General features: G+C 46.0%; 1 protein-coding gene across 1 annotated transcript; it reads left to right on the plus strand.

Annotated features, from left to right (window-relative positions):
* The first annotated feature begins 235 nt into the window (after positions 1-235).
* LOC135555406 (cerebellar degeneration-related protein 2-like) lies at positions 236-10,246 on the plus strand. Its single transcript, XM_064987804.1, is given in 6 exon segments — positions 236-676; positions 6,495-6,607; positions 7,659-7,807; positions 8,123-8,287; positions 8,462-9,006; positions 9,009-10,246. Coding segments are annotated over 6 exon segments (1,491 nt in total). The 5' UTR covers positions 236-597; the 3' UTR covers positions 9,449-10,246.
* Positions 10,247-12,494: the final 2,248 nt, after the last annotated feature.

Below are 12,494 nucleotides of genomic sequence, written 5' to 3' on the forward strand. Positions count from 1 at the left end.
GTACTAAATGGCTCATGGGCTGTATACAATTAGATTAAGTGGAAAGACTGTTTTATGGACCAGCATCTTCCCCTGTATGAGGGGGGTTGGGGATCGTTGCAGAATGGATCTGGGGAGATATTGGTGCAAAGCACGAGTGAGTGGGGGCTTGTAACAACAGCTGGAGGCCTACGTAAATCACAATGGGGGGGGGGGGGGGGGGGGGGATGATTGGCATTTGCTAGTGTCACACGTCTCAATATTGTACAATTATTTCCTACGTTATTCTCTATTTTTATTGTAGGCTGAACGTGATGTCGTTGCGTATAGGGACTTGGTTACAGTGTTCAGTTTGTGCGTGCATTTTGTCGGCCTTGAGATATTAATTTAGTGTCAGGTGCGGTAAATTGATGCATCTGTCACATTCGAATGGTTCATTGCAGAATGTTGGGGGCAGGTGCGCCCGCGGCTTTCCTAGTGAATGATCGCTGAATGGGTCACTGTTTGGGGGGCTGCGCTGTTCGAGATTTCTTGATCATACGAGGCATGCTTCCGGGCGAGCGGTCAGAGACGTTACAGAGCGCACGGTGAACAGCCACAACGATAGACCGAGCATCGATGCTTCGTGCAGTCAGGATGGAGGAGTTTGTTACGGAGGAAGATGAGCCATGGTACGACCAACGGGATTTGGAGCAGGGTGAGTTGACTGACACACCATTCTTGTTACTTTGTGGCGGTTGTGGTTATATTTGTTGCAGGTTTTGTTTAGCCTTGTATGCGAATAATTCCGATACAATAAAAACATTCCCAGCAAAAAGCAGCTGATGCTGGCTACCGACCTCATCACTGTAATTTAATGAAACAACCTGAAGATGTATCAAAGGATGCTAATTGACCCCTCAAGAAAAGAAGACAATATTATTGACATTGTTCATTTGAAGAATATATGACATGTTCTGCAATTTTAGCTAGATATACTGGAACGAACTACTGTCTTCATTGTCGATATTATCCTTGATATGATCAAACTGAAAATTTCTGATTGCGGTCATGCACTTTAAAGATGTACCCCACACCCCAAGTCCCATACATTTGAGAATGAGGCGTGGGATCCATCGAAATTACGCTGCAGGTTTCACCTGTCAGACCATGTTACACACACCAGAGAATAAGTGTGTGTGTGTGTGTTGCTCTCTGATACACACAGGCCATTCCATTTCTCTCATTTCCAACTCTGTGTATAGTCACTGCTCTAGTCTTCCCCTTTATCCATTATCGAGCTCTTTGCCAATTATTCTGATCTTGTCAGTGACCTGCAGTGTTCTCAGAATAACCCTGCTGTCTGTCTGACTCCACCCTCCATCTCTCACATCATATATGATGAATGGTCACGTGCCAACCCTCTGTCCTCAGTTATTTCCCTCAAGTCACCAAAATGCTGAGTTGTGGTTCTCTCTTGCATGGGGATGTGCTGGTGAGGTATTAGGTGATGGAGCCTGACATTAGGCTGACAGACTGAGAGATGATTTAAAACAAGTGGGATATTCAGGGAGACAACTGGTTGACATTCGCAGGATTCTGTGGAATTTTGAACAAAGATCCTATGCAGTTGCAATCTCTGAGTGAGGAAAATGTCAGTTCTGTTTTATTTTTTTAAATTTGTTATTACTGGCTAGACTGAAGACACAGGACATTTACTAACCTCATGTCTGTGCTCTGATAAATCATAGGGATCAACAATGGAGATGCTCCCAAAGAATCTGTTTGGAGATGCTTGTTGAAAAGGCACATAATACACAAACGTTTCCATTCACCCAGGGCTTAGTCTGATAATACATCCCTCCTATAGAGTGACACACCCCTTTGTATCTCTTCCTCAACTGTTTGATTTAGTTAACTCAATTGAACCCCAATCGTCTGTCTCTTCCTTCACTAATGGCTAGATAGACATAGATGAGGGCCTGTGTAGTCTCTGCTCTCACTCCCTGTGTATTGATCTGGCAGAGCAGTGTCTCCCACCTCTGGTCTTATCCCCATATTTCAAAACAGAACGGGAAAGAAGCTATTGTTTTAGCATTTTAAATGTCCCCACAAGTTATGATACAGGTCAAAGCCGTATTTACCTAGCAATCAGTCTTTGTAAAGGGTAAGGTTGGTATATTAGGATCGTAGGCGGTGTGAGTTCCAGATGGTAGGATGAGGTACAGTATTTGTCCTTCCCCAGCCCCCGTCCTCCTCCACCCCATTGACTGATGACCCATAGAATAAAAACAGCTTTGCGTCTCATCAGTGTTTCCCTGGTCAGGGTTTGGGAACCAGGTGGGTCCTACTGTTCAGCAGCAGGCTCGATCTCATCTCACAGCGTTTTCCAAAATGGAGAGTCGGAGCATTAAGCCCAGCTGGATGATCTGTTTAGGGAGCCCTCAGACATGGCCTCTCAGGCTGGGATCAGAGATTTCAGCCTGGGGGTTAGAGGGATTTGAGGCAACACGGCATGTAAAATTGTAATAGTATAGTTTTAGCATGCTGTTCCAACCTAGGGAACAACATGCTAAAACAGCCAGCAGTATACCACCCTGCATACCACTGCTGGCTTGCTTCTGAAGCTAAGCAGGGTTGGTCCTGGTCAGTTCCTGGATGGGAGACCAGATGCTGCTGGAAGTGGTGTTGGAGGGCCAGTAGGAGGCACTCTTTCCTCTGGTCTAAAAAAATATCCCAATTCCCCAGGGCAGTGATTGGGGACACTGCCCTGTGTAGGGTGCCTCTTTCGGAATGGATGTTAAACGGGTGTCCTGACTCTCTGAGGTCATTAAAGATCGTAAGAGTAGGGGTGTTAACCCCGGTGTCCAAGGTAAATTCCCAATCTGGCCCTCAAACCATCACGGTCACCTAATAATCCCCAGTTTAGATTGGCTCCTTCATCCCCCTCCTCTTCCCTGTAATTATTCACCAGGTTGTTGCTGCAAATAAGAATGTGTTCTCAGTCAACTTACCTGGTAAAATAACGGATAAATAAAAAATAAAATAGAAAGGGGTTGCTATGGTCTATTTCCACTCTCTTTCACAGAGTGAATATGTGATTATTATGGAAGTGATCTGTATTCAGGTCTGCTCACCTATTGCACTCAGTGGTCATAATCATCAGCTCAACATGTGTATCCTGTCTGTCCAGGTGGTAGGGTATGATGTCATAGTTGTAGCAGCTGGTGCAGTGTGGTTGTGATGTGCTTCCATGATGCTATATGAGTTATACACATCCGAGGGCATAAGGATGATGCATAGCCACACGTGCAGAAGGCTGCAGTGCACATGAGCTGTGTGTGTGCCAAGGTTGCCATGGGGAGATGTCAGTTTCAAAGTGTCATTGCTTTGTCCTGTTACAATTCTTATGTTATTCACTTGTTTTCAATGAAGTGGGTACATGATTTGTCCTATTTACCGGGATATCTCTTACCCTCTCAGCAAACTCTTATCCGTTTGCCAGCACAAACAACCGTAGTGCGGCAGCGTTTTGATAAAGGCACAACCATAAGATTACATAACTTTTAAGCTGAAGACAATGTGTACCAGGCACTTTTGTGTTGGTCACGTAGCGTCTGTTGTAGTGATTTATTTGGAATGCTCGCTCTATTGTCTCACACACAAGAGCTGGTACTGTTTATAATACAGACCCTTATCACTCTTCTCGTTCTCTCTAATGGTCTGTCCATTGTGTTAAAACAGGAAGATATGGTAGCCTACAGATGAGCTAATTACATTTTTAGCTACAGTACCAGTCAAAAGTTTGGAGACACCTACTCATTTTGGAGTTTTTTCTTTATTTTTTACTATTTTCTACATTATAGAATAATAGTGAAGACATCAAAACTATGAAATAACAAATATGGAATCACGTAGTGACCAAAAGTGTTAAACAAATCAAAATATATTTGAGATTCTTCAAAGTAGCCACCCTTTGCCTTGATAGCTTCGCACACATGGAATTCTCTCAACCAGCTTCACCTGGAATGCTTTTCCAACCGTCTTGAAGGAGTTCCCACATATGCTGAGCACTTGTTGGCTGCTTTTCCTTCACTCTGCGGTCCAACTCATCCCAAACCATCTCAATTGGATTGAGGTTGGGTAATTGTGGAGGCCAGGTCATATGATGCTGAACTCCATCACTCTCCTTCTTGGTCAAATAGCCCTTACACAGCCTGGAGGTGTGTTTTGGATCAAAACAAATGATAGTCTCACTAAGTGCAAACCAGATGGGATGGCGTATCGCTGTAGTCATGCTGGTTAAGTGTGCTTTGAATTCTAAATAAATCACTGACCGTGTCACCAGCAAAGCACCATTACCACTCCTCCATGCTTCATGGTGGGAACCACACCTGAGGAGATCATCCGTTCACCTACTCTGCATCACACACAGACATAGTGGTTGGAATCAAAAATCCAAATTTGAACTCATCAGACCAAATGGCAGATTTTCACCGGTCTACTGTCCATTTCTTTTGTTTCTTGGCCCAAGCAAGTCTCTTCTTCTTATTGGTGTCCTTTAGTAGTAGTTTCTTTGCAGCAATTTGACCATGAAGGCCTGGTTCTCGCAGTCTACTCTGAATAGTTGATGTCGAGATGTGTCTGTTACTTGAACTCTGAAGCATTTATTTGGGCTGTAATCTGGTGCGCAGGTAACTCTAATGAACTTATCCTTTGCAGCAGAGGTAACTCTGGGTCTTCCTTTCCTGTGGCGGTCCTCATGAGAGCTAGTTTTATCATATCGCTTGATGGTTTTTGTGACTGCACTTGAGAAAACTTTAAAACTTCTTAATTTTCCATATTTATTGACATTCATGTCTTAAATTAACGATGGACTATCACTTCTCTTTGCTTATTTGAGCTGTTCTTGCCATAATATGGACTTAGCCTTATTTGGTAAAAGACCATCTTCTGTATACCACCCTACCTTGTCACAACACAACTGATTGGCTCAAACACATTAAGAAGGAAAGAAATTCCACAAGTTAACTTTTAACAAGGGACACCTGTTAATTGAAATGTGTTCCAGGTGAGTACCTCATGAAGCTGGTTGAGGGAATGCCAAGAGTGCAAAGCTGGCATCAAAGGTGGTTACAATAAAGAATCTCAAATATAAAATATATTTTGATTTAACACTTTTTTTTTTGTTGGTTACTACATGATTCCAAATGTGTTATTTCATAGTTGTGATGTCTTCACTATTATTCTACAATGTAGAAAATAGTAAAAATAAAGAAAAACCCTTGAATAAGTAGGCGTCCAAACTTTTGACTGGTACTGTACGTGTTGAAGACGGGCCTCTTGTCCTCTGCCTCTGTCCCTTTTGAATGGTTAGCTCCTGTTGCCATTCATTGTATTATCTCTGATGCACACACACACAGCTACTGCTCCAGACAGCCATACTATAATTCAACTCATGTTCCTTAGATGTGTACTGTGCAGCAGCATGGTGTTCCCCACTGTTGTGTTCCTGTTCGTGCTGACACCATGCACTGTGCTGATTTAAAATGCTGCATTCATGTTCTGTAATGGAGGTCAATTGTTCTCAGTTTAACACCCCCTCTCCTCCCACTGTACTGTCATGGGCTCTGAGTAGTGGGGCAGGCATGTTGGAGCCAGGAGCCAGCACAGCTCCCCTTTCATCCTTACTCTCAGTCCAAGTAGGCCTCGTCACTGCAGCACCCGATGAATAATGGATCCATCAAGCTGCTGGTGGAAACCAAGTGACTCGCTGCCCTTATCCCTCCCAGGTCTAAAATGGGATCATGTTTGTATGTGTGTTTATTTGTGGAAATGTCTGTCAAAGCAGATTGAGAGCAAAGATGTGCTGGAGTTGATTGGTTTCTGGGGAAAATGTTAAACAATCTTGTTGTGACAATAAAGATGTATGTGTAGCAACCAGTGCAGCTAAAACCTTTACGCTTGTATGTACAGACTGTACAGCCGCTCTTCTTTTTGGAGTGGGGTAATACGAACTGAGAGGGATACCTCTGTCATTCTGACCAGGAGTAATGGTAAATGAGTTCTGAGATGACCTGTATTGGTGTTTTGCCCTGTGTAATCCAGACGGAACCTCGTTAGCACAGGCTTTCTCCCTTGTTCTCCTCCTCTCCCCTGCAGTCAGACTCCATTTTCTTGAGCTCATCTTGGCAGAGATCACAGAAGCTGGTCTTAATCAGAGAAGATGGAGGATTATTTATTTCTTTACTCCAGCAGGGGGAATTGAATGAGGGGATTTTCTCTATTGCTCGTTCTGATTTAATTTGAAATGAGGGGGCGAAGTCTTAAATTCATCACTTTAAGGAAAGCCAGAAAGCATTGCATTAATGGAGTTAAAACATTCCATAATGATCCAATGCAACACTTTAACTAAGTTGGGCTAATGCAGCAACTGCCAATATTACTGGTGGATGAAATGTTCATGAAAGAGATAAAAAATAGTTTTTCTGTATCCAGACCAGTACTCTCTCGACCTCCTCTCTGTCCCCTCACAGATCTGCACCTGGCAGCTGAGCTGGGGAAGACCCTTTTGGAGCGCAACAAGGAGCTGGAGGACTCCCTACAACAGATGTACATCAACAATGAGGAACAGGTGCAGGAGATCGAGGTATAGCATCATTACCACTTTCACTAACTATGTGTGAGTGTGTGTGTGTGTACATGTCATGATTGATGCTGATGTCCTGCAAAGTGCCCTGCCCTACCTCTTCAAACCGTATCTTAAATAATCCTCCTCATCAACTTGACCCCCCCCCCCCTCCCGCCCAAAAAACTGAACCAGCACTTGGCCCCTCCCCCCTTTCTAGCTCTGACTCTACTGATAGCTACTTTATTGAGGAAACATTTACTTTCTATGCCTTATTGTGGTTGTCCCACCTAGCTATCTGAAGATGAATGTACCAACTGTAAGTTGCTCTGGATAATAGCATCTGCTAAATGACTGAAATGTAAAAATACAATTAAATATTGAATTGCTGAGAGGCCATATTGTCAAGCATGGCACCGGACTGGTGTGTTAGCTGGAGTGTGTGGGTTTTAAACTACTGACAGTGCACTTCATGATCCTGCAAAGTGGCTCTTCTCTCTAGGCTAGCACAATTACATTCTCCTTGATGTGCCATCAAGCCAATTAAACCCTGCAGAGCTCTGATAGGAGTGGAGCAGAGTGCAGCTGCATGAGAGAGGGATAGCGAGCGAGTGTGTGTTTACTTAGTGTGCAGCTGTGTGGGAGAGGGGAACCCACTGACTCCTCTGACTCTGAGCTAGATCTGCCACCTCATTAGACAACAAAGACTGGCCTCCTTTATTAGGCAACAACAAAGCTGCCTGCTAATGGCCGACTCAACCAATCACACACTTTAATCTGCTAGAGAAGAAGAATAAAGTTGATCCACACTTGTTTGTGTAGACAGGAATTAGGAAACTGATGCTATTTTGCGTAACCATCATGGAATACTGTCATATCTATGTGACTGATTAAAAACATTTTTTACAGCAGTCTCTTGCATTGGGCGTGTCTCAGTAGTCTAACACAGCTTCCTCTCCATCTGCACTGATGTAACCTATAGATGTCCAGTTATTTTATATCCATTTTAGACTGTTTAGATTGTCTCCCTGTAAGGTCCATGTCTTCATTCACATGTCTATTCTCCCTGCAGTACCTGTCCAAGCAGCTGGAGATGCTGAGGGAGATGAACGAGCAGCATGCCAAGGTCTACGAGCAGCTAGATGTGACGGCCAGAGAGCTGGAGATCACCAATGAGAAACTGGTTATAGAGAGCAAGGCCTCGCAGCAGAAGATAGACAGGTGAGGGTTAATACTCTCCCGAGTTGTTCTCGCTGCTATGATCTACAATATGAGCATTCACTCTATGTAAGACTGTACCATGACCTCTTTCTTCATGGTGTTTATACCAAGGATTTGTAAGAAATATTTGGTTTAAGTGTTAACAAGCTTAGTTCTTGACTGGTTCCTACTGTTCATAGTAAATGAATGCGCCTCACCTTTGTTTTTGTAACACAGGCTCAGTATGTTCACGGTACAGTATTGTACATTATGTTGTGATGTAAATAAGATTTAGTCCACTTTCGTGTGTGTGTGTGTCTGTGCGTGCGCTTACAGGTTGACGGGTACCATGGAGACACTGCAGACTCAGGTGGATACCATGACAGCTCGTGTGGAGGAACTACGTACACTAGAGGAGCTGAGGAACCACAGAGAGGAGCGGGAGCGACGCAAGACTGTCCACTCCTTCCCCTGCCTTAAAGAACTCTGCACTGCACCAAAGTACAGTAAAGAGCAATTCTCTATGTAGTCTCTCTCAATTGTCCAAAGTACTGTATGTGAAAATATGCTGAGTACATTTGACAAATTACCTGAATGTATGGTGTTCAGATTGTACTCTTATGTAATCTCTCTGCTGTATCCTTGTGCTCCTCTGTGTGGTGTATCGCTCTCCAGGTATGAGGATGGCTTCCTGGTGTCCAACCCCGGCAGTGTGGACCTGGTGTCTGAGCGTGAGCGCCGGCCGCTGGCCGAGGAGAACGAGCGTCTAAAAGGTGTGGTCTCCTCCCTGAGGTCCGCCATGGTGGCAGAACGGGGCCGGAGGGAGGGGGCAGAGAGGGAGTACACAGCTGTGCTGCAGGAGTTTGAGCTTATGGAACAACGCCTCCTGGGTGCTGAGGGATGCCAGCTGCGAGTGCAGGAGCTGGAGGCGGAGCTACAGGAGATGCAGCAGCTGAGGAGGTCCCGGGTCTGTCTGTTGGATGAGGGTCTGGAGCAGACCCTGCTCCACAATGCCCCTGAGACCGACACACCCGAGGAGGGACCGGGGCAAAAGGAGGGAGGGGAGGGGACGGGGGAGTCCGGGGGGACAGGAGGAGGGGGACAGCAGGGAGGCCCCGTGAGGAAGAGCTGCAGCGACACGGCGCTCAACGCCATCTCGGCCTGCGACGCCTCTGGCAGGCGACAGGGCAGCTACGCAATCCACGCCAACGGCGTGCGCAAGCGGGCATGTCCATCCTGAGGGAAGTGGACGAGCAGTACCACGCCCTGCTGGAGAAATACGAGGAGCTGCTGGGGAAGTGCCGGCGCCACGAGGAGGGCATGTGCCACGCGGGGGTGCAGACGTCACGCCCTGTCTCCAGAGACCCCTCCATGAAGGACTACAGCATGGCCACCCCCGGCCCCTCAGCCATGGCTGCTGCACCCCCCACCCCGCCCCAGACCCCCTCCACCCCAGAGGCCCTGGAGGGCATCAGCCGGCAGGTAGACCAGGTGGACAAGAGGCTGGGCCAGAACACCCCAGAGTACAAGGCCCTGTTCAAAGAGATCTTCTCCCGCCTGCAGAAGACCAAGAGTGAAGTGAACTCCACCAAGGGAGTCCCCAAGGGTAGAAAGTCCCCACGGGTTGGAAGTCCTAAGGGAAGAAAGTCCAAAGACAAATGAGCTGCTTTCGTGATACTACTGAACATGACCTCTCCTGATACTACTGAACATGCACTGAAAACAATGGGTACAAAAGCCACAGATTTTCTTTCAGAATTAGTTTCTCTTTGTTTGACCGTGTTTGTTCAAAGTGGTCACTTGATGACAGGTTACCTGTACTTCTGCACTGGGGAAATGTTACAATCTACTGTGGATGATCCCTTCAGCTGTTTTATCCATCTCTCTGGATACTGCCACGTTTTATCCATCTCTGGATACTGCCACGTTTTATCCATCTCTCTGGATACAGCCACGTTCTATCCATCTCTCTGGATACTGCCACGTTTTATACATCTCTCTGGATACAGCCACGTTTTATCCATCTCTCTGGACACTGCCACATTTTATCCATCTCTCTGGACACTGCCACGTTTTATCCATCTCTCTGGATACAGCCACGTTTTATCCAGCTCTCTGGATACTGCCACGTTTTATCCAGCTCTCTTGATACAGCTATGTTCTATCCATCTCTCTGCATACTGCCACGTTTTATCCATCTCTGGATACTGCCATGTTTTATCCATCTCTCTGGATACTGCCACGTTTTATCCATCTCTCTGGATACTGCCATGTTTTATCCAGCTCTCTGGATACTGCCACGTTTTATCCAGCTCTCTGGACACTGCCACGTTTTATCCAGCTCTCTGGACACTGCCACGTTTTATCCAGCTCCCTGGACACTGCCACGTTTTATTCAGCTCCCTGGACACTGACACGTTTTATCCAGCTCCCTGGACACTGACATGTTTTATCCAGCTCCCTGGACACTGACACGTTTTATCCAGCTCCCTGGACACTGACACGTTTTATCCAGCTCCCTGGACACGTTTTATCCAGCTCTCTGGACACTGACACGTTTTATCCAGCTCTCTGGACACTGACACGTTTTATCCAGCTCCCTGGACACTGACACGTTTTATCCAGCTCCCTGGACACTGACACGTTTTATCCAGCTCCCTGGACACTGACACGTTTTATCCAGCTCCCTGGACACTGGCACGTTTTATCCAGCTTTCTGGACACTGGCACGTTTTATCCAGCTCCCTGGACACTGCCACGTTTTATCCAGCTCCCTGGACACTGCCACGTTTTATCCAGCTCCCTGGACACTGCCACGTTTTATCCAGCTCCCTGGACACTGGACACACGTTTATCCAGCTCCCTGGACACTGCCACGCTTTATCCAGCTCCCTGGACAGCTCCTGGACACGTTTTATCCAGCTCCCTGGACACTGACACGTTTTATCCAGCTCCCTGGACACTGACACGTTTTATCCAGCTCCCTGGACACTGACACGTTTATCCAGCTCCCTGGACACGTTTTATCCAGCTCCCTGGACACGTTTTATCCAGCTTCCTGGACACTGGCACGTTTATCCAGCTCCTGGACACTGACACGTTTATCCACTGACACGTTTTATCCAGCTCCCTGGACACTGACACGTTTTATCCAGCTCCCTGGACCTGACACGTTTTATCCAGCTCCCTGGACACGTTTTATCCAGCTCCCTGGACACTGCACGACATCCAGTTTTATCCAGCTCCCTGGACACTGACACGTTTTATCCAGCTCCCTGGACACTGACACGTTTATCCAGCTCCCTGGACACGTGATCCAGCTCCCTGGACACGTTTTATCCAGCTCCCTGGACACGTTTTATCCAGCTCCCTGGACACTGGCACATTTTATCCAGCTTTCTGGACACTGACACGTTTTATCCAGCTCTCTGGACACTGACACGTTTTATCCAGCTCTCTGGACACTGGCACGTTTTATCCAGCTTTCTGGACACTGACACGTTTTATCCAGCTCCCTGGACACGGACACGTTTTATCCAGCTCTCTGGACACGTTTTATCCAGCTCCCTGGACACTGACACGTTTTATCCAGCTCCCTGGACACTGACACGTTTTACATTTACATTTACATTTAAGTCATTTAGCAGACGCTCTTATCCAGAGCGACTTACAAATTGGTGAATTCACCTTCTGACATCCAGTTTTATCCAGCTCCCTGGACACTGACACGTTTTATCCAGCTCCCTGGACACTGACACGTTTTATCCAGCTCCCTGGACACGTTTTATCCAGCTCCCTGGACACTGACACGTTTTATCCAGCTCCCTGGACACTGACACGTTTTATCCAGCTCCCTGGACACTGGCACATTTTATCCAGCTTTCTGGACACTGACACGTTTTATCCAGCTCTCTGGACACTGACACGTTTTATCCAGCTCTCTGGACACTGGCACGTTTTATCCAGCTTTCTGGACACTGACACGTTTTATCCAGCTCCCTGGACACGGACACGTTTTATCCAGCTCTCTGGACACGTTTTATCCAGCTCTCTGGACACTGACACGTTTCACCCATCCCAATATGAATGAATTGTACAGCTGATGACATTCGTCTGTTTGCCCTGTCTTTGTTCAAGACAATCCGGTACAATGTTTAAATGACTGAGCGTGTATACTGAGACTGCACTAATTTTATTTAAAATGTATAAATAATTGCTATTTAATGTTTTTGATGACTGACAATGAATAATATGTGCAGAGCTATTCATAAAATGTTTTCAAAAACAATCTAGTTAAATATCCCTGATCTCAGTAACACTGTTGCCTTAACATCTTAGGCTTCACGTATGCATCTATCCAACATATACATTGGTTTTGAAATCAGGTGAAGCCAGTAGACTTCAATTGAGTGAGCCCAAGGTACTCAAGGTAGTAACTTGTTCTAAAAATAAATACTGTATGCAAACTGTGAATTTCCCTTTGTAAATTAGGTTGTCCAAGCTAGAGAACTGAGGACCTCCTGATGATGCACTGCATAGAAATGGAACTCTCAACCACACTTGACTAAGCTACTGTAACTGTGCTCTCTAAGCACCGACTCAGACCATGGGTACATCTCCATGACTCCTTGTTTTCTGGACTGCTTATTTCAAGTACACAAGGGGCTCTAGCTGCCCTCTTATCAGTACTTTGGCTTTTCACTTGAAT

This window comes from Oncorhynchus masou, chromosome 15 (genome assembly GCF_036934945.1).
Source record: "Oncorhynchus masou masou isolate Uvic2021 chromosome 15, UVic_Omas_1.1, whole genome shotgun sequence".
NCBI classification, from domain to species: domain Eukaryota; kingdom Metazoa; phylum Chordata; class Actinopteri; order Salmoniformes; family Salmonidae; genus Oncorhynchus; species Oncorhynchus masou.